At 44.5% G+C, this 26,186-nt stretch overlaps 1 protein-coding gene across 1 annotated transcript in view; it reads left to right on the top strand.

The window, feature by feature from the left end:
• The first annotated feature begins 14,011 nt into the window (after nucleotides 1-14,011).
• OLFM1 (olfactomedin 1) overlaps nucleotides 14,012-26,186 on the top strand; it is a 49,342-nt gene continuing 37,167 nt past the window's right edge. The window contains exon 1 of the mRNA XM_073314314.1: nucleotides 14,012-14,537. Within this exon, the coding sequence (XP_073170415.1) occupies nucleotides 14,442-14,537 (96 nt within the window). The 5' untranslated portion in view covers nucleotides 14,012-14,441. The remainder of the gene's footprint in view (nucleotides 14,538-26,186) is intronic.

Consider the following 26,186-nt stretch of genomic DNA (forward strand, 5'->3'; position numbering starts at 1 on the left):
TGGAAAGTGTATTTCTCATCAACATGTTGCTTCCTTGTAGCAGTTCAGTGTTCCAAGGGATGGAGGTCTCCTGTCAAAGTACGGGCCAAGTCCAACTTTGCATAGCTTACGAAGTCTGGCAAAGTGGCATGACTGCAAATCTTCTCCCTAGCTCAGGATGAGGAAAATCTCCCACTGTCTCCTGTGGAATCTCATCTAGTCAGCCACAGGGTTAACACTGAAACTCAGTGGCTCAGTCACCAGCCACATCCAGTTTCGTTAATGCCAGTAATCGCCGTCGGATGGGAATCCTCTCTGTGCCGTTAGATCTGCCTTTTCCAGGTACCTTTTGTTATCGGCCTATCCACTTTCTTATTCCTTCAGGTGCCTGAATATTTGTTCTTTCGGAGACAAGAGTATTAGTCTTGTCAGTCCTCTGAGTCCTTCCAGGGCTCTGATCTGCTCTTTCTTGGTCTCCCTGAAGCATTAGTGAATGGACTGAAGTCTTGCAGCACCCCCAACTCCCCCCCACCCCATCCAAAAAGAAAGGTGACGCGCTGCAGAGAAAAAAAGACACGTTTTCTAAAAATATAAGCAAGACATTTTTCCACAAGTGAGCACACATGGTTCCTTTCTCCTGTCTCTTTCATCTGTGGTTACATTCCACACACGTAGTAGGCAAAGCTCAGCAGCCGGCAAGAACACGTGGAAAATATCCCTGTTCAACCTAGTAGCTATTGCACCAAAGGGCCAGACTCTCAGCTGATGTGAATCAGGGCAGGTTGGCTGAAGTCAGTGGCCCTGTGCCAATTAGCAGTAATTCAGGTTTTGGCCTTAAATGTTGTAACAATGGGATATGAATCTTCCCAAATGTCCCAGTATGTGTTAATCTCTGCAGTCTCCTCCTTACTGATGTAATGACCTTCATCCTTGGGACCACCTTCAGTGTCTGAGGTAGCCTGGGATGTGGGGGGAGAGGCGGCTTTGCTCAGCATTTGGACCTGGCTACTCAGAGTGGGGAGAGGCCCTGCCATGAGGCCAGGGCCCTGCCCAGAGACTGGGACACATGGCACCATTGCCCTGCCCGCTCCCCGGGAACCCTGTGCCTTTGGGCCTCTGTAGCGGGCTGTGACTCTGACATGGGGCCTGGGTTCTGGAGCCACATGCAGTTTCTTGTGCAAAGGAGCAAACGTAGCTCCCTCCCACTCCCTCCTCAGGGTGTTTTTACACCCTTGATTTCATGATTTCTGGGGTGCAATTGAACCCACAAATCCCCACTAAAGTCAGGCTCGATTGGTTTCCTTTATTGTTCTGTGTCCTGAAAGTCACTATCACAGATAGCTGCTCTGTGACATGAGTTAATGAGTTTGATGCCAAGCCCATCAAAGTCAACGGAAGGGAGGCAGGGCGTTGTCAGGGATATGGCACTGGACTGAGATTCAGGAGACTTGGATTTGATTCCCAGTGCTGCCACTGTGCCTCAGTTTCCCCTGTCACTTTTGTGTGTCTCGTCCACTTAGACTGTGAGCTCTTTGGGGCAGGGATTGTCTCATGTGTTTGTACGGCACCTGGCACAATATGGCCCCAAACGTTGTTGGAAAAACAACAAGGAGGCCAGTGGCACCTTTGTTGGGGCATCTAGCTATTATTACAATAAATAAAGACTGCAACGGAAAGACTTCTACTGACTTGAATGGTCTTTGGATCAGATCCCAAACTCCCCACAGGGATAACTGACACTGGAAAGGCAGGAAGGGGAAAACCTGTATGAAAGTCACTATAAATAAACAGAGGATCTTTCACCAGCACTAAATTCATACAAAACTGAACACAAATGACAAATCCTGCCCTCACTGGGCACCCATTGACTTGGCTGGCGTAGCCACTGGTGTAATTAAGCAGAGTATGTAGCTCTAGGAATCTGTGCTACCTCTTTCTCTGGAGGCCCAGCACAGAATCTGCTGCTGTGGTTTTTTAATGAACTAATAAAATGGCCCCATTGTTCCTTAGCTCTAACTGTTCCCCTTATTGTTTGTAAGTGCTGGCCTTGTTTTCCATGTTCCAGATTCGAAAGACGGGAACAACAGGAAAACAAAAGTTGCTTTTGCAGAATATTCGGCAGGAACTATTTGTACCTTGAGTCCAACTATGAACGGTGCTGAAACATGGCAAAATGCATTAGCTGACAAGCTGTTCATCTTCTCTTTCACCTGAGGCAGCCAAAGACCAAAAGCAAAGACAGAAGGGTCAGGTGTCCGGAATTCCTGAAGATCAGAATGAAGGCATTTCTCATGTAAAGCAGCCGACTCAAAGAATTAGTCCAGTTTCTCTGGTATGTCTATCATGTAGATACAAAATATTTTGTATCTAAATGATACGCGCACACACACAGAGACACACACACACACACACACACACACTTGTTTTTCAAGGCAAAAGAGCCCATAAATGATTGCAACCCTGGGGCAGCACTAACATATACACTGGCAACGTATGTGGGTTTTATTGCTGTCTGCCAATTTACTTTACTACTCATGAAAAAAAACCAAAGTTGGTGCTGTTACCTTAGCAACCGCCGCATCCCATTGTGGTGATATCCTGCCCGAGGTACGGGAAGTCTTTTCTTAAAAGAGCATGCACGTATTTATTGATTTCTTGTTTCTTTTTCCTTGACAATTGTGCTAAAAGTTGATAATGCCTCCTCAGTGGCAAATGCACACGTTCTGGTAATGAAGCAGCGGGAAATGCGATTATTAATGATTCATGTTTATTATTTGTATTGCCATAGCTCCGGGACCTCTAGTCAAGAATCTGGACCCTGTGGCGCTAGGCACTGTACAAAGACAGAACGACAATGTAAGTGTAAGATAAATGATAACCGGTGGAAACAGAGAGCTAGGGGAGTGCAAGGGAACAATATTGGTCGGCGTGATAGGTGGTGGGCTCACTGCTAAGCTGCTAGGAATAATAGCTCATGAATAGTGCTGGGTGATACTCCTGGAACCGCCATTTTTTGCTTGCTTTCAGGTCATTATCATACCAATACACAAACAAAAAGAACAAACCCCATGGTGTTCTGTGGATTACTGTATTTTCCACTGAATGCATCCGATGAAGTGAGCTTTAGCTCACGAAAGCTTATGCTCAAATAAATTGGTTCGTCTCTAAGGTGCCACTATTACTCCTTTTCTTTTTGCGAAGACAGACCAACACGGCTGCTGCTCTGAAACCTGTCATTATGCAAGGCACTGCATTTAGCCGTACGGAGTGGAAATCTATCCACTTCATGAAAAAACTCGTACAGATACAGACAGACATCTTCCTTTCCAAATGCAAACAGATGGACATCGTACCAAACGAACTGAAGGTAAAAAATCCATTACAATCTACATACCACACAGACTATGCTGACAGCTTGTGCCACACGCTCTCAAAGAAACTGCGGAAACACCTGATCAACTTCCTCTACAGCAAACAGGGAAAGATTAAGAATGAGCTCTCAAAACTGGGTACTCTCATAAAAACCAACCTTCCACACAAACTTCCTTGTGGCTGGACTTTGCAAAAACTAGACAAGCCATTTACAACACACACTTTGCTTCTCTACAAAAGAAAAAAGACACTAAACTATCTAAACTACTACATGCCACAAGAGGCCACAGTAATGGTTCCCTTCACCCACCCAGCAATATTGTCAATCTATCCAACTATACTCTTAGCCCAGCAGAAGAATCTGTCCTATCTCGGGGCCTCTCCTTCTGCCCCTCCACCCCCACGAACATGATACAGTTCTGTGGTGACCTAGAATCCTATTTTCGACGTCTCCGACTCAAGGAATATTTCCAACACACCTCTGAACAACATACTAATCCACAGAGACCTCCCTACCAACACTACAAAAAGAAGGATTCTAGGTGGATTCCTCCTGAAGGTCGAAACAACAGACTGGACTTCTACATAGAGTGCTTCCGCCGACGTGCACGGGCTGAAATTGTGGAAAAGCAGCATCACTTGCCCCATAACCTCAGCCGTGCAGAACACAAGGCCATCCACAGCCTCAGAAACAACTCTGACATCATAATCAAAAAGGCTGACAAAGGAGGTGCTGTCATCATCATGAATAGGTCGGAATATGAACAAGAGGCTGCTAGACAGCTCTCCAACACCACTTTCTACATGCCATTACCCTCTGATCCCACTGAGGGTTACCAAAAGAAATTACAACTTTTGCTCAAGAAACTCCCTGAAAAAGCACAAGAACAAATCCGCACAGACACACCCCTGGAACCCCGACCTGGGGTATTCTATCTGCTACCCAAGATCCATAAACCTGGAAATCCTGGATGATCCATCACCTCAGGCATTGGCACCCTGACAGCAGGATAGTCTGGCTATGTAGACTCCCTCCTCAGGCCCTATGCTACCAGCACTCCCAGCTACCTTCGAGCTCACTGTATTTTCCACTGAATGCATCCGATGAAGTGAGCTGTAGCTCACGAAAGCTTATGCTCAACTAAATTGGTTAGTCTCTAAGGTGCCACTAGTATCCCTTTTCTTTTTGTGGATTACAATGAAGATCATAAACCACCTTATTCCACTCCAGACTTGGCCCAGTGTCATATCAGGTCTGTAGGCCTGGTGGAGAAGATGCCCTGAGTTTGGGGTTTATCATGGAATCTGGAGGTTTATTCACTCTGCTCTGTTGCCCCCGGGCTTATCACCCTTACTGAAAAGTACTACATTAATGTTCCAAAAACCACTCCTGCTTACAATAGCGATAGGGCAGTGCCCTTGGCTGTCGCTGAAAGTTGTTTCTATATGAGAGGTCTTGACATGTTGTTTCTATATGATATAGTTGTTTCTATATGAGAGGTCTTGAGATGCGAAAGGGTTCTATAGCTTTGCAACTGACGGAGCAGCATACTGAGTTACTGTTGCAGGAGGAAGACTGTAGTGTGGAAACCTTAAACATCTCCACATGTAATGATGGAACGTAGGGAGACTAGGAATCTAAATAGCCCAGAATGAACTCCCTCTGAACTAAAGAAGGGACACAAAAGTCCCCATTGGGAATGATCTTTTTGACCTCAAAAACTTTTCTCCACTCCTTCAGTGACCTGTGGCCGTTGCCCTTATGTCCTCCTGTCTTGTCCCCCTTGCATTGAACAAATGCTTATGGAATACTGGTCCAAACCACAGCTCTCTTTCCCCACCCCCCAACATAGAATGGGTCCTTGTCACTGCTACCTCCACTGGGGACCGATCATCAGAAGTTTCCAAGGTCAGAATCTTTGGGCGGGTTAGAGCCTTCATCTTAAAATGATGGCTGGATTAGCAGCAGGGATTGTCTTGTTGAATTTAGATTGAATGATCTTCAGAGCAGGATTCCTTTCTCTACTTGCTGTGGAATGTCTTGCCCATTTGGGGGGTATCATGGCCAGTTTTAAGCCTTCACCTGTAATTTTAGTTTTTCCTAAGTGAGAAGGTCTTTCTAAAGAATAGCTTTGATTTGGTGTTAATGCTAGTTCTAGTTGTAAGTGACTTGCCAATGGCCATACAATGAACCAGTGGCAGAGTCAGGAAGAGAGCCTAGAGGATCATGCCACACACTCCAACAAAGTAAGAGTCCTGGACAATCCTGGCTACTTCCACTGGGAAGGTGGAGCTTTACACCTACAGCTATGTCGGACACGATGCTACTACACAGCATCTAAGCTGAAACTGCATATCCGAATAGCCAAGAAATTTGGATCAGGAACTAACTCCAAACTTGACAGCTGTCTGCTATCTCTGTCAATGTCCCATATTCAAACACCACCTTTCCCCATCCTTTGGAGAAGTTCAGATCCAAAATTTGTGACTTGGGTCCTGAGACCATCTGTAACCCAAAAGAAAAAGAGTGTCTCACTGCACAGGAAATGCAATTAGCATCTACATCCCAACAGGAAGAGAATATGCTTTCTCTGTCCTGCCTGTACATAAAGGGATACTCAGAGATATCCTATATGAGTCTACTCCAGGTTAGATCCTCTGCAGTTCTATGAATGCACCACATACAGAGTGGTATCAAGCACTACGTTTCCCTGGGAGTGCTCAATTATCCTGTCATGGAGCATGAGGAACCCATGACAGCTTTGCTCTTGCCAGGCACCTTTCTCCTGTCTCTTGACACTTTTCAGATAGGAGATCAATAATATGGGTCAGCTTGGAAAGTCAATCGCTCTCTGCACAACCCTTAGCAGACAGCCTAAGAAATGTCAGCATAAATAATAAACCTCCAGAGCGGCTTGTACGTATCTGGGGTTGCTTAATATACGAGGGTTGTGAGCCGGGGATGAGATGAGTTGGGTTTATAAACAACTATTCCGAGGTGGGTCCTTTAGTCAGTCTCCTTGGCTTTTTGTTCATCAGTGCCCCTACGGTGCAACCATCAATACCTTCGAGTGTAGTTCAAATGTATTCCTATACCAGTCAGAAATATTTTTCAGAGTATAAGATGGTTCTTGCTGCTTTGTGAATAGTACACAACTTCTCTGTGGGGCTGGACAGCTTAGGGAAGTAACAAGTGACTATATAGAACCTTTCATCTCTAGGTTGCTTGTTTGAATCCGACCCAAGCCCGGAGAGAATGAAAGTTGGTGTCATCTCATGGATGTTTTGCAAATGGCTTTGTTAGCCTCTGTTTCATCCAACTCATAAATCAAAGGGTTGTGATTGGTCAGAGAGTATTTTTCTTGTTTCCCTGATCTTACAATTGTGTGGGTATTGGTGCAAATCCTTGTGGGAGGTGAATTTAAAATTTGCTCTGTGCAAGTGTTCCAATGTGCAAGCTTAAAATTTGGCCTCCCTGGACGATCATGAGGGTAAAACTTGACCGCACGATCTTTGGGGAAAAGTGAACATAAAAGGGGCGTGAACACAGCAGAAATGAATTTGCATAAAAACAAATACAAATGGCCACGGAAAGGTTTTTGCATTTTTGTTCAGCTCTGTAGGTAGCAAAACCTTGGAGAGATTGTTTTCACCATGCCTGGAATATTCTTACTCTCAATGGGAGAAGAGAACCAAAATATGCGAGTAACAGGCAGCTAAAGGAGACAGCAGGACCAGCTTTGAGGGAAGCAGTCAGTCTGTTCCTTGAGAGGAAAATGGAGGGTTTTATTTGTTTTCTTTAACATACTAGTAGCAAAGGGGAAAGAAAACTAGGCCACATGAATTAACAGCAGCCCTGTGGCCAACTGGAGAAATACCCACACCAGTAGATGTCCCTACTCCCAGTCCTTTAAGAGGAGCAAGATTGTTTCACATATGCTATATCTTACATTCAATATGCAGGAGTACTGAATGGGACAGGCACTGGTAATGCGATAGAGAGCTTTTTACCTATTAGATGCTAGTTTGAATCCAGCCCAGCATGGGCCCTCACTTGAAAGAAATAAAATTAGAGGAGCCCTGGAGCTGCTCTTACTTGTGGCACAGAACTGCCAGGTCAGGACTGAAAGATTTTTCCCTCTTGCAGCTGTTTGATGGCTGATGTGAAGTGAATTGTGTGCTCTCGTTCTCAGTGGAAGGGGGTAGCACTACCGTAATTGGTACTAATTGACAGTCTGATCAGAGATGCTAAGGAATTATTGAAACCTGAGCTACCCCCTTGTCCATCAAGACACTCAAGTAAAGAGTGAGGAAGCTGCCACCGCTGACAGCTTTGTAGGGGAATAAAAGAGCTTTGTGTCTAGGGTTGGGCAGTTGATCCAGCACCTTTCATGAGCACTAATCCAACAAAGCAAAGTCATCAATGGCCAGTAGGCCTAGCCCGCCAATGCTGTGAATTCCTGAATAATAAAGCGCCACATGCCCAGAGCCAATGGGCCACTTCATTCCAAAGGATGCTTAAAAATGGTTCATGGCCAACCCTTTAAAAAATGGAATAGGTAAAGTGTAAAAAAATATGTGAACATTGATGTATTCGCTGAAATGTCTTCTGATTCCAGCAAGACCATTTGCATGCTGGCCTACAGTCCCCACCACTGGCACCTCTGTGAAGTCTCTACAGATTGCCAAGGTATATAGACACTATAAGGCCTGGTCTACACTGTGTGTGTGTGTGTGTGGGGGGATCGATCTAAGTTACGCAACTTCAGCTACGTGAATAACGTAGTCAATGTCGATGTACTTAGACCTACTCACCGCAGTGTCTTCACTGCGGTGAGTCGACTGCTAGACTAGACGCGATAAATCAACCCCACTGGATTGATCGCTGCCCGCTGATCCGGTGGGTAGTATGGATATACCCTAATCATCCCACTCCTTCAGGTGGTTCCTCCTAAATACGATTCATTCCTCTGGGAAGGGTTTGGCAAGGCGATGCTGTGGGAAGGCAGCAATGCGTCTGTCCCGGTTATACTTTTTCAGTGAAGCCATCAGTCCCCAAACCTGTCCATCTGGCACCCTTCGCCAACGATACAATTGCTTTAAAGAGGCAGTGTGGTCTACTCTAGTGGATAGGGCATCAGATTGATTCATAGATTTGGAAACCGGCAGGGATCAGTATGATGATCTAGTCTGACCTCCTACATAGCACAGGCCTGAGAATTTAACCAATGGCATCAAACTCAGCATTTCTGGGTGAACTAGAGCATAGCTTTCAAAAAGACATCCAGTTGTGATTGAATAACTTCAAATGGTGGAGAATCCACCACCTCCCTAGCTAAGTTATTCCAACCCTCTCTGTTAAAAAGGGGAACTTTATTTCTAGTCTGATTTTGTCTAATTTCAGCTCCCAGCCACCGGATGCCTTGATGCCTTTGCTCGCTAGCCTAAGCAGCCCTTTGCTATGAGACATCATCTCCCCATGTCAGTACTTACATCTGTGATCAAGCAACTTCTTAACTTTCCCTTTGTTAAACTAAACAGATGGAGCTTCTTTAGTCGCGCACCCTAAGGCAGGTTTTCCAGACCTTCGGTCATTCTTGCAGCTCTTTTCTGAACCCTTTTCAATGTGTCAACATTCTTTTTAAAGTGTGGACAGCACAGCATGAGAGTTGGTAGACCAAAGTGCTATTCTCAGCTGTGTCATGGATCTACTGTGTGACACTGGGCAAGTCACTTCCCCTCTCTGCACCGCTTTCCCTTTCCCCACTTCACCTGCTTTGTATATTTAGCTTGTGAGCTCTTGCGGGGCAGGGACTGTTTCTTACTTTGTGGGTGTGTGTTGGACCTGGCACAATGGAACCTGGAGCTCAGTTAGGGCTTCCAGGTGCTACTGTTTTACAAATAATAGTAAAAAAACAAACCAGATTATGGACCAGATTCTCCTCTCACTTATCCCAGCGTAAATCAGGAGTCATTCCACTGAGGTCAGTGGAGTTACACAGGTACAAAACGTTAGAAAAGAATCAGCTCCGTACGTGCCCCGTCACTAACGTTTAAAATGTGTCTTTGCTTTGTGCATGACCCAAAGCCTCCTTTGTTGTTTGAGCAAATACAAACGTACCCCAGCATAGAACATTGAGCTCATCTGCTGTTCTGAGATGCCAAAATTGGGGCCACACAGCATGGCTCCCTGCAATGTAAAGGGCAAGGTGACAATGCTGTCCTCGTGTGGTGCTGCCTGCATGTGGCAGGCTCACCTATTGCTTCGCTGATATTTGCTTCAGGGTTGTGTGTTTTCCAGCTGTGAAGTGACAATTTGACTTGCTACCCAAAACTCTTAAGTAGCAGCAGCTGTGCTCCAGCTCTTGACAGAAGGGTCAATAGGATACGAGAGAGTTTCTGAAAGAGCTTTAGATGGTGCAGATTGGTGCAGTTCCAGTGACAATACTGCAGCTATATGAATAGCTGCTGAGGGAGGATCAGGCTCACTCTCTCGTATTGAGGGTGGATGGTCTAGCCATTAGGGCACTAGATTCGGCATTAGGAGACCTCCGTTCAAATCCCTGCTAGGCCACAAACTTCCTGTGTGACTTTGGGCATGTCACTTGTCCTGTCTAACTCCTGTTGTGAGGATTGTTATGCAATGCTTGGATACTATGGGGTAGGAGTCATACAAAGACCCGAGAGAGAGAGAGAGAGAGAGAGAGAGAGAGAGCTTTTATTGTTCGTTCTAATATGAAGTGTCTCAGCCTATCATCACTGCCCTTGGGGTACTATCCCGCTGCTCAGTGGTATGGGCCACCAAATTCACAGCCATGAAAAACATGTCACAGACTGTGAAATCTGGTCTTTTGTGTACTTTTATCCTATCCTATACAGATTTCATGGGGGGAGACCAGTGTTTCTCAAATTGGGGGTCCTGACCCAAAAGGGAGTTGCAGGGGTGGTCAAAAAGTTATTTTTGGGGAGTCACGGTCTTGCCACCCTGACTTCTGCGCTGCTTTCAGAGCTGGGCAGCCAAAGAGCCGCGGCTGCTGGCCGGACGCCCAGCTCTGAAGGCAGCGCCTCGCCAGCAGCAGCGCAGAAGTAAGGTGGCAAGACCAGACCATGGCAACCTTCCTTCTGCACTGCTGCCAGTGGCGGTTCTGCCTTCAGAGCAGAGTTCCCGACCCGCAGACACCGCTTTCCATCTGCCCAGCTCGGAAGGCAGCGCTCCCACCAGGAGCAGCCCAGAAGTAAGGGTAGCAGAACTGCAACCCCCCACAACCCCCAACCTCCTTTTGGGGTCAGGACCCCTACAATTACAACACTGAGACATTTCAGATTTAAATAGCTGACATCATGAAATTTATGATTTTTAAAATCCTATGACTGTGAAATTGACCAAAATGGACGGTGACTTTGGTCGGGCCCTAGCTATCAGGCTATTACTCCCTGCACTCATACTGAATCATCTCTCTTCTGCCTTTGTGTTTTCTGCCATCAGACATCAGTCCCCACTATGCATGCACATGCTGTTCAGCCAACATATCCACCTTTCCTCCGGTCAATCCAAGCATGTCCATTGCTCTTCTCTGAATTCTAATTCATCTACACCTTTCTAGGAAAGCCTTGCCCAGATCCAAACACAATACTCCTATTGAAATGCCCGCTCAGGGGGACTGTGATCTCTGTTTTTTGGGACGTGAAGCCTACGTACAAACAAGCCCAAAATTTCACGGGTCATTATTCCTGCCACAATGCGTTGACAACTTTTGTCCCATTTGCTTACTGCTGTCACTGCGAAATCTTCCCAAATGTTCTCCCTTCCACTGATTTGCCTGTGCTTTGTACTACTTTAGGAACAGGAATTGTCATACATCAGATCAGTGGTCTATAGACTCTGGTATCCTGTCTCTGACAATAATCAATATCAGAACCTTCTGAGGAAGGTAGAAAGCTCATGTAATGAACATCACGGGCTAAAATGCCCAGGAGGGAATTTTCTTAGTAAAACCAGGGAGCTGCTGGGTGATATATGTCAAAACATGTTCAGCATTAACTTTTCCACCTGTAAAATGGTAATAATAACACTGAATTAATTCACCAGGGTATTAACATTTAGGCCCAGATTTTTAATGTTATCTCGGCATTGCTCCCCTCAGCGTTGCAAGGCCTAAGTGGTTTAGATGGCTAAATCCCATTGATAAAAGTGACTTAAGTACTTAGGCCCTACGTACCGTTCACTTTCAGAGACGTAGGCGGCTTAAGTCAATTTTGAAAATGAGACTTAGGGCAAGTCTGCACTTAAAAAGCTGCACGGCTATGGCGCTTTAATGAAGATGCCCTAAGCCACCGGGAGAGAGCTCTCCTGTCGGTGCAGTTAATCCACCTCCCCTGGAGAAGGTAGCTAGGTTGTTGGAACATTTCTTCTATCAACCTAGTGCTGTCCACACCGAGGCTGAGGTTGGCTGAACTATATTGCTCAGGAGTGTGGATTTTTCACAGCCCCCAAGTGATAGCTGTGACCTCACTTTTTAGTGTGTCCCCGGCCTTGGGCTATCTCTACACTACAGATGTCACAGGGACACAACTATGGCACTGCTGCTGTGCCTCTGTATCACTGTAGTGTGGACCCTTGCTACAGTGAAGGGAAGGGTTTTTCCACTGCTGTAGTTAATTCACCTCTACAAGAGGCAGTAGCGAAGTCAAGCAAAGAATGTTTCCATTGACCTTGTGGCGTTTACACTGGGATTTAGGTCTGCTAAGTATGTCTTTTAGGGGGGTGAATTTTTCATGTCCCCAGAGCAAGACAACTTTCAGCCGTTTGCTCAGACAAACAAGTTTGTTTACATTTGTAGCAAATAAATGCTGCCCACTTATTATTTACCTGGAAGTGAGAACAGGCATTCACATGGCACTTTTGTAGCTGGCATTGCAAGGTATTTATGTGCCGGATATGCTAAACATTCATATGCCCGTTCATGCTTCGGCCACCATTCCAGAGGACATGCTTCCATGCTGATGATGCTTGTTAAAAAAAATACATTAATTAAATTTGTGACTGAACTCCCTGGGGGAGAATTGCATGTCTCCTGCTCTGTTTTACCGGTATTCTTCCATACATTGCATGTCTCAGATGATGACCCAGCACATGTTGTTCATTTTAAGAACACTTTCACTGCAGATTTGACAAAACCCAGAGAAGGTACCAGTGTGAGATTTATAAGGATAGCTACAGCACTCGACCCAAGGTTTAAGAATCTGAAGTGCCTTCCAAAATCTGAGAGAGACGAGGTGTGGAACATGCTTTCAGATGAGTTAAAAGAGCAACACTCCGATGTGGAAGCTACAGAACCCGAACCACTAAAAAAAAAAAAAAAAAAATCAACTTTCTGCGAGCGGCATCTGTCTCAGATAATGAAAATGAACATGCATCGGTCCGCACCACTTTGGATCATTATCAAGAGGAACCCATCATTGGCATGGATGCACGTCCTCTGGACTGGTGGTTGAAGCGTGAAGGGACATGAATCTTTAGTGTATCTGGCACATAAATACCTTGCGACGCTGGCTACCATAGTGCCATGCCAACTCCTGTTCTTACTTTCAGATGACATTGTAAACAAAAAGCGGGCAGCATTAGCTCCTGCAAATGTAAACAAACTTGTTTTAGTGATTGGCTGAACAAGAAGTGGGACTGAGTGGACTTGCAGGCTCTAAAGTTTTACATTGTTTTATTTTTGAATGCAGTTATTTTTTGCACATAATTCTACATTTGTAAGTTCAAGTTGCATGATAAAGCAATTGCACTCCAGTACTTGTATTAAGTGAATTGAAAAATACTATTTCTTTTATTTTTTACAATGCAAATATTTGTCATAAAATAATAATATACAGTGAGCACTGTACACTTTGTATTTTGTGTTGTAATTGAAATCAATATATTTGAAAATGTAGAAAATATCCAAAACTATTTAAATAAATGGTATTCTATTATTATTTAACAGTGCAATTAATCATGCAATTAATTTTTTTAATCGTGATTAATTGCAATTAATTTTTTTAACTGCTTGACTGCCCTAATTGTTTCCCTTGTGGGTGGAGGTTTTGGCATTGCTAGGACCTAGATCAGAGACATTCCTCCACCCTCTCCCTCCCCAAAATCAATCAATTTTTTAAAAAAAATCTCTGACCCCAATGGAAGATGCATGGCATATGGCTGAATGCCAAGAAGGTTGAAGTTTAAATGAATTCAGGTCCCCCATATGCCTGCAATCCTGAGTCTCCTGAACAGGGAAAGAATGAGGGGTGTGTGTAGAGGGGTGCTGTTAAATCACACCCCCAAGAAAAATCCTCTTTGCCTTGAAAATACAGCAGCTGGCTCCCATTTGCATCTGTTCCTTTAGCTCCCTTCTTGCTTCTGTGCATTGGAGTTTCTCACTTTGGAGCCCGCTGCAACTGGGCCAGGGCTTGCCTTAAATTCGCTGCAGAGGGACCCTTCCACGTTCATCCTCAGTCCCTTTTGTCTGCTTTCCTCAGACCCCCAGTACCAAATCTGACCCCTCCTCCTTTTGTGTCTGGCTGCATTTTTGATGCTGCTGCTTTACCTCCCCCCACCCATTCCCTTCTCCGTGTCTAGTTAAATTTCCCCCGCCTTTGTTGATGTCACATCCTGTTTCAAACATCCATCCCTGCTAGTAGTCCCTGCCTTCCAATTCCTTTCCTTTTTTTTTAATCCCTGTCCTCCCTCCATCAGCCCCCCTTTTCAAGGCAAACTTTTGGCAATTGCAGAGATAATCATTTCGTGCTCCGTTGAATTTCTCCTCGCCAATGTCTTTCGATCAGGGGAGCCATTAAATAATCATCATCATAATAAAATTTGTAAAAAAAAAAAAGCCCGAGAGAGGCAGATCAGAGAGAAGAGGAGACACGGGGAGCTCACTAAATATGCAAAGTGAAGGCTGTGCTAAGCAGATTTCTTGCATTGCCTTCTCGGGGTACTGAGAGAATCATAATAAAAAAAAATTGAAGGACCCAAAAGCAACCCAGGGGAGTCGGTGATCAACGCAGCAACAGAAAATAACCCAGGAGGAGAGGGGGAAATCTGCATGCCAGGTACCTGGAACTGTGTGCAAGAGATGCAACCGACAAGCAAGCTTCTGAGTCTCTTCTTTCTTCTGCTGATGGGCACAGAACTAACTCAAGTAGGTTTCTTTTTTTCTCTCCCTCTCTCTCTCCCAACGCCATTTTCTGCTAAAGCTGTAGGACACAAAAGAAACTAGAGTAGCAAATTGCATCTTTCTGTCAATTTCACTCCCCTTCCCCCATCCCTCCCCCTTCCTTCTTTTTGGAGCATGCAATAGAGGTCATTCATCAAATTCCTCTCCTGCGATGCAGGCGAGCAGTGAGGGGGAGCTCAGGGTGGAGGGATAAAGGTGTTCGTGTGCCTGGTGAAGAGATCGGACTTAAAGGGGATTTTTTTTTTAAGGCTGCCTTTGTGCCTTCAGATCTGCTGTAGATTTTTATGGCAGCCAGATTTGGAATGGGGTGAGGGTGGTTGAATTCAACTTTTAATTGGGGAGGGGGGAGGGAAGGAGAGTTGAATTTCAGGTAAGGTGAAACTGGTGACTCTGTAATGTGACTGCCTTTTGTTTCACTAGGGGAGGAAGGGAATTCATCGTCATCTACCACAACATTTCATCACTGGGGGTCTTGAGTGTTCAGCTTTTTTTTTTTTTTAATTTTTTTTTATTCCTCCTCCTTCTTTGAGAAGTCCACAATTAAGGATGAGGTTGCTACAGTCTCAGTGCAATTCTCAGCTGGTAAATGGACAGGATTTGGGGGTGTATGTGATGTCTTTAAAAATGCAATAGTGTAAGTAGCTTGAAATGCACATTCTGTTATTGGTAAGCTAGGGGTTGGTCAGTCAGTCTGTCTACTTGTGTGTGTTCTAGTTTCCCTTGTAAAATATGTAATTTGCACCTGCAATCACTTCTGTTTCATTCCCGCTCATCCCCTCCCCTTTATATAGATAAATGACTGGTGTGGCGGTAGCTTTCCTGATTTAGGGTGACATTTAAATGTCTCTCAGTGTTTCCATTTGTGGCATGCTTGGGGGCTGTTTCTTTCTTTCTTTGATTGCCTTCCTGTACTTTCCAAGCCCACCTATTGTTGAGTTGGGGGAGAGGGTTTTTTTTGAGGGAGTAGAATAAAAGTCCATTCCACTTCTTTGAGAAACAAGGATGTTTTTGCTTTTTCTTAATCACACAAGAAAGGAGCAAAAGTGATCACAAGGGGATACTCTATGTGGCTGTGTGTGTGTTAATTGTAATGTTGCCTGGAAGCAATAAATAAATAGGAAGGGACCCTCCCCAAGAGGCTCTCGGATATAGAACCAATTAGCAGTGGACTCTCATTCCAGATATTTTATGTTTTTTTAAATTATATTACACACACACAATAGCCTCTTAAGTCACTGTCCTGGGAACAGAAATGTAGTGGCTAAAGCATGTTTTACCTACAGAATATTTCTGAGCTGCTGCTGAAAGGAAGAAATCTCCAAAGCAAAGTCTTAAAACGTTGGGACCAAAGGGATGGGGGGGTGGGGGGAGGCTTATTAAAAACAATTCCAAGTTGCCTGTAAAGTGGAAGGGCTGGGAAGGAATTATAGCTAAAGTGACTGACCAATAAAAATCTGTTGTGTGCATTGAGAGAGAATATGCACCAGGGTATATACTCGCTCACATACACCTGCATGCGCCAAACTGGGCAAAGCAGGGTGAAACATACAAGAATTGCCCTGAAACAAACAAACAGTGCTCCCTGGTGAAGACCCTGCCATCCTCCTTTGGCATGATAAACACCAGCGATCTTGGGCTGCCTTCTCAGCAAGCTTGTATCTTCCCTCCTCTCTCCCTTCTTGGTCGCCCCCAGGCGAGCATGAGAGTATCTGTTTCATGGGGAATTTGAATTTCTTGGCTGCATGAAACTCTTTCCCCCAACTGCTTAATGGCTTCTTTCTCTCTTTCAGCACCCACCTTCTCTGCCTTGGCATTTTCCTGCAAGGACACCTTAGCTATTGCATCTCCTTGTGCTGAGGCAGCTGCTGGTGTTGGTAGAGTATCAGATTCTGTTTTGCAGGTGTGGAAGAACTTTTGTCCCAACTTTAGTCTGGGCAAATTAAATCAGCCCACTCCAGCTACAAGCTTTGGGCTAAAATAATCCCTGGCTGACTTCAGTGGAGCTATCCCAGAGCAGTGTTTAGCCCACTGGTTTTAAATAAAAACATATAAACCTTGGCTAGATTTTAGCAAAAATAGGAGCTGAGTAGGTACCCTCCTTGCTTGCTTTCACTGTCTACCTTGAGCTAGCAACACTGATTTAGGCTCCTTTCTCCGAACCGACCTCCTGTTCTATGGGAATGGAGAGCTCTCCAGCGTAGATGTGGAATTGTTTGGCTCTGCAGATCCGTTTCACAGTTTTTGCATCTCATTTCCATGGCACAGCTGCCAGATGCAATCCCCAAATAGGCCTTTCATCTCTGACGCCGCCCAGTTCCCTGCCTCCCACGTTTAATTTGGTGCCAAATTAACATCTCTATCACATGCACTGGAGTCACGCTCTCATCTGCATTCCCCTGCCCCCTCCAGAGAGCCCAATGGGGGGGCCATGGTTAAGGGAAGATTCATTTCTAATTAGGCAGCTTTCAGTGACAATGCAAAGGCTGTTGTCAACCCCCGCTCCCTCCCTTTAATAACACAAAGCATGCACATCAGCCCCCCCAGATTCTCCCCATAAGGGGTGCTAGAGCAGACTTTGCAATGGAAGGTGGTGAGTACATTGCTTTCCTTTAACAACTAACTGCTGCTGTTCTGTGTACAGAAGGGTAACCATCTCCTGGTGGGAAGGGAGAGCGTTGTTCCCAAAACAACCCACTAATCATATCTGAGCACCTAAACTAGAGCTGAATTCTCAAGTAATCCCAGTCACAGCTGGCTTCTGAAAAGCAGGGTTAGCTGTGCCCTACCCCTGAATTCGCTCCTAGACATGCGGGACATTGCAAACGGACACTGTGCATTAAATCCTGAAAAAGTAGCACATGCTTGGAATCAAGTCCTGACTAAAAGTTAATGGGATCCCAAGTCAAAATAACAGGAGTTGGCCAAACTTCTGTGTCACAGAGTCTTGTCATTGTTATAACTTCAGCTTGCCCTTTGATTCCCCACTTGTAGTTTTATCCCTTTAGACTTACATGTTATTGTCTTTTTAATTTCAGAGTTATTTCCATATGGAAATATTCAGAGTATTAGAGTCCGAGGCTTGTGCTAGCCCAAGTCCTTAAATTGCATTTCACGTTTTTACAGGTCAGTGATCCAAATAATGAAATGATGAATATTACAGTTGAATTTGAATGGACTGGATTTTACTGGTACCTGTTGCCATTGGCAGGCAAAACCCCAATTCTTCCATCTACATGCATGCAAGTTTAGCCAAAGTTCTTCTGAGTTCAGAATGAGAGTTTTCTTTCTTTGACAGCTGGAACCCCAGAGAGATAAAGGGTTACATCCTCAGATGACTTGAGTGGAGCTATGGGAATTTATACCACCCAAGGATCTGCTTCACAAGGTTTATTATATATGGCTATAGATGCAGATTTAAATATAGGCCCTGATTCTTACACTGATGTAAATCAGGAGTAACTTCATCCAAACCACTGGAGTTAGATGAATGGAAAACAGGTTTAAGATCATAATCAGGATTACAGACTGGACCTCTCCTCCCCCCCCACCCCATCCCCAATCTTGGTTTATAATGTATTCAGTCTCTCTTGAAACAGGGCTGTTAACTACACATTGAGGTACTTATGAAATTGCCATATCTTTTCCCAAAAGTTTTGAGGGTACATAGAGAGGTAAGAAACACCTTGATATTTATTTAACCAATAAAAATTCAATCCACAGAAGAAATATACATTCCCTGGGGCAGGGAAGTTATTGAATATTTAGGGCTCCCATTTAAGGGTCTAAGGGAACTTTAGCACTGATTTTCAAAATAGCATATCTGGTTCATTGGTATACGGTTTTCATCCCTGGGTGCCCTGGCAAAAAAGTGTGCATTTCCAATGGATCTGTAAAACCCCATAATTGTGAGTGCAAATGCTATCAGTTTGCACCCCTTCCACAATTTTCCAAGTGTCCAAAGCTGGGGGTTTTCTGGTTCATTGACACTGGAGTCAAACAGGAATAACTTCTTTACAGTCAATAGAGTTACACTGCTGGTGTAAAAGTGAGAGGAGAACCAGGCATGCATTTTTGCGATCTCACACGTTGCTTTGCCGTTGAAAATGTGGCTCTTAGCTTTTGGAGCCAGAGAGCAGGGAAGGAGGATGGTACTTCTCTGACTCCCCCTGCACATTGATCCCCCTGCAGCTCAGTTCTAACTCACTTTAATGCCAGGCCTTAGACTGTGCTAGTTTAGCTGTAACTATTGAGGTGATTTTCAAACGTTCACGCTGATTGCTAGGCTCTTTCATCCCCTATTGTGGAGCCACATTGTAGAATTAAGCTGCAAATCTGCAGCCTGTAACATGAGGCAGATGCCTCATTTCATAAACCAATTAATGTCTCGTTTCGCTAACTTCAGCTTTCACCAATAAAAAAGACAGGTAATTGTCAGCCCTGGGTTATATTTATTACTCAAGTTATCAGGCCTTGTAATCAGTATTAGAATCACTGTGTAAAGTAATACAAAACTAATTACTATCTAACTGAATTAGGTAGATGAGGACTGTAAAACTGCATTGACAATGGAAGAAGCCAATTCTCAGTTATGAGTGATAAACTGCAGCTTTTGCTTGCTATTATGAAATCATGAACCATAGGGCCATAGTAATGCTCGAGACAAACACTAACATGGCTGTAGAGATGCAGAGGTGGGGAAGGAAAGGAAAAGGTTTCTTTTCAGATTTGTTATTTAATAATTATTAAGTTAAACTCTTCACGAGGCAAAGGGTGTGCATGAACCATTGTGAAAGGGAAGAAGTTTGCACTTTGTTTTTGCACACACCTTTTCATCTGAGGATCTCGGAGAGATCTGCAAATATCAATGATATTGAGTATCATTGATATATATAAGATATTGAGATATATAAGTATCATTACTCTTGAAGGAAGTGGTTTTTTTTACGCACAGGTAAACTGAGCCACAGAGAGGCCATGATGAGTCCCGGGTAGCACAGCAAGACAAAGCAAAGCTGGAAATAGTGGTTTCTAATCTCTTACATGCTTTAACTATTATATCACCCTTCCCTCTCAGAGCAGAGTCCAGGAGTGCTGACTACCAGTCTCCTGCATCTTCTCACTACTAAACTTCACTCCTCTTTCAGAACTGGAAGTAGAACCCAGGAGTCCTGACTCTCAATCCCTCCTGCTCTAATTAGTAGACGATGCTCTAAATCTAGTGAGATCACAAGAGACCTTGTGGGAAGGAAAAGAACAGGGAGAAGAGGATTAAAGCAGGTGCTTTGCCAGACTTCAGTACTAATTGTGATAGTATAAAGCAATTAACACACACAACAATGGGATATACTTATTTATTAATTTAAAAAGACTTTCTGGACAGTAGTTCTGAACCGACCTATGGAAATATTTCCCCATCCACACCCCAATATTGACCTTAAGGAAACCTGCTCGTAAAAGATATGCTGATAATTGCTCCTAATACAAACCTCATCTATTGAAATCGTTACAAAACTCCCATTAACTGTAACGCTGCTATACTGGGCTCACAGACTTCTGTGACATATATTGGCATTTGCTATGAGATTGTGGGTTTAGTGTCAAGAGCAGCTTTAGCTAAACACAGATTTAGTACAAGGCAAAGATCTGTAAAGGGGGATTATTCTGTTCAAACGTAATATTGAGAGCATGATCTTTCTGCTGCAAAATTCAGGGTCTTCTGCACTGTGTGTAGAGAGTAAAACTCACATGGCACTTACCATGTGCAAGGAACTGTCTCGTGTTGATAGCTAGAATTTAACATCCTCATGACTACTGTGCAGCATGCTGTGCCTCGCCCCAGAAATGGCTGCATTTCAGTGCTGCTCTGTGTGTCGAAAGCCAATTGTGCATAGCTTATGCAAAAATGGGAGTTTAGTGGGGGTAAGGTCTGCGGAATAAGGTCCATGGTTTGTGCAGCACATTGGGATCTTTCAGGATAGGGAGGTGCTGGGTAAATATAAAACAGGAGTCTCTCTTATAGGTGAAAGGAAGCTAGGAACGTTTCTGTTGCTTTAGTGCCGTCCTGCTCTATTGAGGCATTTCTAGTGCTATGAAAGCTCTTAGGTCCAGCTTCTCAAAGGGAATTAGGGCCTAAATTCCCTTTCAATAGGAATTAGGCTCCTAAATACCTTCTGAGGATCTGGGCTCTGCTGACTTCAGCTGGTGGGACACAAAGACAGCAGCGTGAGGCCCTGAACTTTGTATTGCTTTCGGTGCTCAATGGAAGGATTAAGGGGGAAATCATGCTCCTTGCTGGCAGTCAATCCCAACCCCCGGTTCCTGGAGTCTCTTCTCAGTTCATTCACCTCCCTTGCATTCTAATGGGGCCATGCACAGGGGTCACAGTCAATTGTAGCAGGAGGGGGTGCCCCAGCCAAGGAGCGGGGGAGCTGTGGGGGAGCACTGCTCTCCCACTCATGCATGGAAGCGGGGGAGCTCCCTTCTGCTATTAGCCACTGAGTGGGGAGTTGTGGTCCCCTTCCGGTGACTCCCAACCCTGGTTATACACAACGATTGAGGGGAGAAGCACAGAATGACCCCTACTGCCCCACTATGCTTCTTAAGGCCCACAGCAATGGGGGTGGGGTGAAATGTGATTATTACTTATTTTTATTGCCATAGCAACTACGAATCCCGGTCATGGACCGGGACCCCATTGTGCTAGGTTCTGTATAAACACGGGGGGTGGGGGGGAGAGAAACTTTGCAAAAATATTCTTTCTAATAGGAACTCTGCTGCCCCACCCACCCCACATTCATGTGCGTCTCTGTCTGTCCACTCACCGATGAACGTTGATGTCCAATATACTGTGCTGCCTTGTACTTATCACGTTAGAGAGGCGCCCATGGTAGAATCCTCGACCTAAACATCTCACCCACGGAAGGGTTTGAATCCAGACCAGGATCCAGGGCCAGAGCTGTACTTTGCAAGCAGTCCCTGTCTGTGTCATAGACTGAACCAAAGCCCCACAGGCAAAGAGCCCCTGAAGCCTGATCTGCATTAGAATGTTGTCCTTTGCATCCGTCTAGACCATCTGCAGTACACTATTATGCACCTACGTGCCCAGTGCAGTCCAGTCTGTTTAATGGGAACATCGGCTTCCCACCGCATTTTCCCCACTCGCTGGGATTTCCCAAAGCAGAGGCCGGTCCACCTCACTTCCAGTTCTCAAAGCCTTCCTTCCAGTCCAACCTTGTGAACTTTCTGCACCTCCAGCTAGGCTGATAGCATCTAGTCAGTGTCACTTTAAAAGCAAATACCAACTCCTGTGATAAATGGCACTAAGGGGCAGATCCTTTTCTCTGCTCCCCAGGCCCAGAGGCACTGGACACAGTGGAAGCAGTGTGTGGGTGTGTTGCAAGTGTGTTGCAAGGAGGAGAGGCAAGTGTTCTGGAAACACCCACAGGGTGTGTGGTCCCTACCATGCCGCAGAACATAGTCCCTAGAGGAGCTTGGGATTCCCCAGCTTGCAGGAAGTTGATGGGGGAGGGGAAACACATGGGCGTAATGCTGATGGATCTATTGCTACATGAACCCATCAGACATTGCCCCTCAGAGGGGGCATGACTGCAGCCCTGAGGTACCATAGAATAACTTGACTGTTGCTCAGTGGTCTAGGAGTATAAGATTCATTCTCCTAGCCTCAGTACACCCAGCCTGATTACTCTGGGCTGTGCTCGTCAGACAGGATTTGCCTTATGGGGCAAGTTCTCCCCAGTGCACGAGGCCTATATGCGCCTCGTGAGCCTCATTCTGAGGAATTGAGTGAGACTTAAATGGTGCGTAAGTCTCATGCAGGCCCTTTGCACAGCGGTGAATTCCACCTAAGGGTTGTGTGGAGCAGGCAGGAGGAATCATTCTCAGGTTTCTCCCTTTCAAAGGAGCACTGATGTGGGATGTCACCGAGCTTTTCCAGAGCACAGCTAATAAATAACTACCGCCCACTGCCATCCTGGTTTTGGTGCTCAGCCAAGAATGCTACAAAACATACCTCAAAGAGATGTTTAGTTCAAACCAGGGAGTCCTGTGGCCTGTGTTATACAGGAGGTGAGACTAGATGATCACGATGGTCCTTATAATCTATAAATCTATAGGGCATTATCACTGCTGACCTCAACCCCGCTTCCATATCTACCCCTGAATTTATGTGCACGCTCTCGTTTGTGAACGCAAGGAAGCATGAAAATAGTATGTGAAAATAACAATTGATTTGCCAGTCAGGCAGTTGCTGAATTTGCACATTATACATAAATACATGTTCGGCTCTGCATGTGTAACTGACACAGCTTGGGACAGCAGCAGAGTTTGAACCCAGAACCTTCCCTGCTAAAAGGATGAGCCTGTATCTCTTGAGCTGAAGAACAGAGCTAAAAATCCCTCTGATTCAATAGGAGCCTTTCTACTGTGATCAACAGGCTTTGGCTAGGACCCCAAGCCTCCACCTGGTAGCTGTGGCAACTTCATAACCTCTTATGTGGGTGGACCAGCCACAAGAGGGAGACAAAGATCTATCCTGTATTAGTGTGTCATGCATAAATACGGGCACAAATTTACTGACCATATTTGAGAATGCTGGCCTCTTAGGTCAATTGCAGTCAGCTGCGTTCATTTTACATTATGCATGGACAACAACTTTTCCATTAGTGAAATTTTCCATTTAGTAGTTTGCCATTAAGTGGGATCCATTCTATACCATATATTTTTATGTCTTTCTTTCCTCATCCTTTATTACTAAGGATATATCCATGCAAATGAGATCTTTTGTTCCCTAGCAGTTCATCTTTCCCTGCTGCTTATTATCTCATTACAGCAGTAATTCACTCATTGAGACATCAGAATTGGCTGCTCTGGAAATGATTGATGCCATGGAGACATCAGGTGTAGAATACACAACAGGAACAGATAAACTCAGAGACATAAGGAGCCTCTTTTCAAGCCAAATAACCCGTGTGATAAACAATGAAGCAGTCAGAAGAGAGGCGATCTGAGATATCGAGGAAAACCTAAGACTAAGAGAGGTTTTGTCAAAAATTCGAAGAGGTGTCAGTTTCTCTTTAAGGGCTAGATCTTGCTTTACACTGGAAAGCTTCCCTAAGAGGATGCTGTCAGGTTGAAAACAATGGCCCTGATTCTTTTCGCACTTACACCACTGTATCCGCATTGACTTCAGTGGCATTACTCCTGATTTACTTTAGTGTAAGTGAAGTGTAAGTGTAGGTTCAGGCCCAATGCATTTAAACATATGTCCTTGTGGCTTTTTTTTACTATCACCTTTCAGACCACAACAGTTGAAAGAACCTGTCTCTAATGTACACTTGAGCAGTAACAATGAGGGTTTCATTTTTGCATTTCACTTAGCTTGGACAAGGTCAATACACTGGTCATTTTCACTTCCTGGAGCTCAGGCCTTAGCATAAAGCTGCAGTGTTGGGGTTTCTAACCCTGCGTGATAATATTTAAATCTGAACAAAAAAACCTAATAAAAAAACTCTTCTGACTTAATAATTGCCATTTAAAAAATAGAATAGAGACATTACAGTTGATCACAGATTTTGCAAAGCCTCCATTTGGGGCTGGAATTGATGTATCTGTGTGTGGCCCTTTCCGCTACATCCAGGTGGGACTGACTCTTTAGAGAAAGTGCTGTGGCAATTTGTTGCCATGTGAGGTTGAGCAATAAATAATGGAATTAGGGTCTGATAAGGAAGGCTCCAATCCAGGGATCTGGAAAGACAATAAATGCAACAAGTCATTGACTTTTTTCAGAGAGCCATTGTCCTCTGGATGGCTGGGCATAACTCCCGTTATGTTAACAGGCTCTTGAAAGAAGAGAATAGATGCTCTGAAGCATATGGAAGCAAAGGAGCCTAAAAATTCAAATGGGTTTGTTCTTCTCTTGATTAGCCTAAGTATGGCCACTTCCTCTGCTGTTGTAAATCAATGTAGCTCCATTGAAGTCAGTACAGCTATGCTGATTTACACGAGCTGAGGATCCGGCCCATAATTTTCATAAAGGGAAGGTGGTTATAATAGGGATATAGGAGAGGGAATAGATTGGGAGCCCAGACTATGGCAGTCTGTGTCTTTGTGTGATCACAGGCAAGCTCGTCAGCTCCCCGTGCCTCATTTGCTCTATCTGTGAAATAAGTCTAATAAATTCCTACCTCACAGAGGCCCTGATCCTGCGCCATTAAAGTAGAGCTTTGCCATTGGTGTTACAAAGCTTAACATTTGGAAAGCATTTTTCAATCCTTGGATGAATGGTTCTGTATACTACTATTACCACGACTGAATACCAGTAACAGTACCTATGTGCACTGAGGGGGAATGAATCTTTATACATTCCTGGGGGAATAAAAGCTACAGAATGCATTTTTTTAGCATTTTTAACATACTTTATTATTTAAAAACTATATGTGGGTAGAAGGTGAAGGTCTAAAAAAGATGTTAATTTCTATATGCTTCTGAACTAATTCTTCTTCTTCTATGTATTTATTGAAGACTAGCATGAGAGGTGAGTTTTACGTCATACCCTGCTTTCCAAATGAGCACTGAAATGATATAAATACTGCACTGATAAGTGTTGTACGGATCCGGCGCTCAGATACTGTGGCGATGAGCACAGTATAAGAACCTGAACAGATTAGAATAGAACAGAAGGATGTGATTTCCTTTAAGAGCTCTCTGCAGATGGTGTTTTACCTTCGACCTAAGCATTCACTGCTACCATCCTAGTAAGAATGCTGGGACAGATTTTGATCGCAGTGACACCAATGTAAATCTGAGTTGTTCCAATGAAGCCACACATTTGCATCTAATTATTTGTTGGATATTTGCACCGAAGGAAAAATATTCCACCATCCACCAGTATTTATGGCAGCCTTCCATGGGAATTAATGAATCACAGGAATTCAGTATAGGAAATATCAGTAGGGTTGGACACTAGGGTTTGGGATAATTCCCCCTCCCTATTGAAGGTCTTCTAATGGCAGCGGCCCGGCAATATGAGCAAACCTGTCATAATAAGCCATGGCATGCACACGCGGGGCCATAGCCTCATTTTAATTCAGTTCATACTTGGGCAAAGTGCCATTAAAGTGAATTAGAGAAACAAGGTGGGTGAGGTACTGTCTTGTATTGGACCAGCTTCTGTTGACAAGAGACAAGCTTTTGAGCTTATACAGAGCTCTTCTTTGGAAGAAGAACGTATTTTACTTGGTCCAACTTGTCTCTTCAAAATCTTGGCAGTAACATGGCTACAACAACACTGCGCACATCACAGTCGATTATGGGTTTGCCTCTGTTGAGGACTGAGTGACAAATGAGCAATGAGCTCGGGATTTGGTGAGGTGAAAGAGGTCAAGAGTGACAGAGAAACTTTAGTTAGTTTCAGGCTTGCCAGGGTTATTGGGTCTGACCCAAAGCATAGTGGGAATGTGGCCTTTGGATAAGGCGAATCGTGAACAACAATGACACACTTCTACCCTGTGAGGGTCCTGCTAGATGTGGGAAGAGAATCATGTTTAAACTCTTTCAATCTGCAGCCATTGGTTGTATCCAGAGATTGAACCCAAT

This window comes from Lepidochelys kempii, chromosome 16 (genome assembly GCF_965140265.1).
Source record: "Lepidochelys kempii isolate rLepKem1 chromosome 16, rLepKem1.hap2, whole genome shotgun sequence".
Classification (NCBI taxonomy): Eukaryota; Metazoa; Chordata; order Testudines; family Cheloniidae; genus Lepidochelys; species Lepidochelys kempii.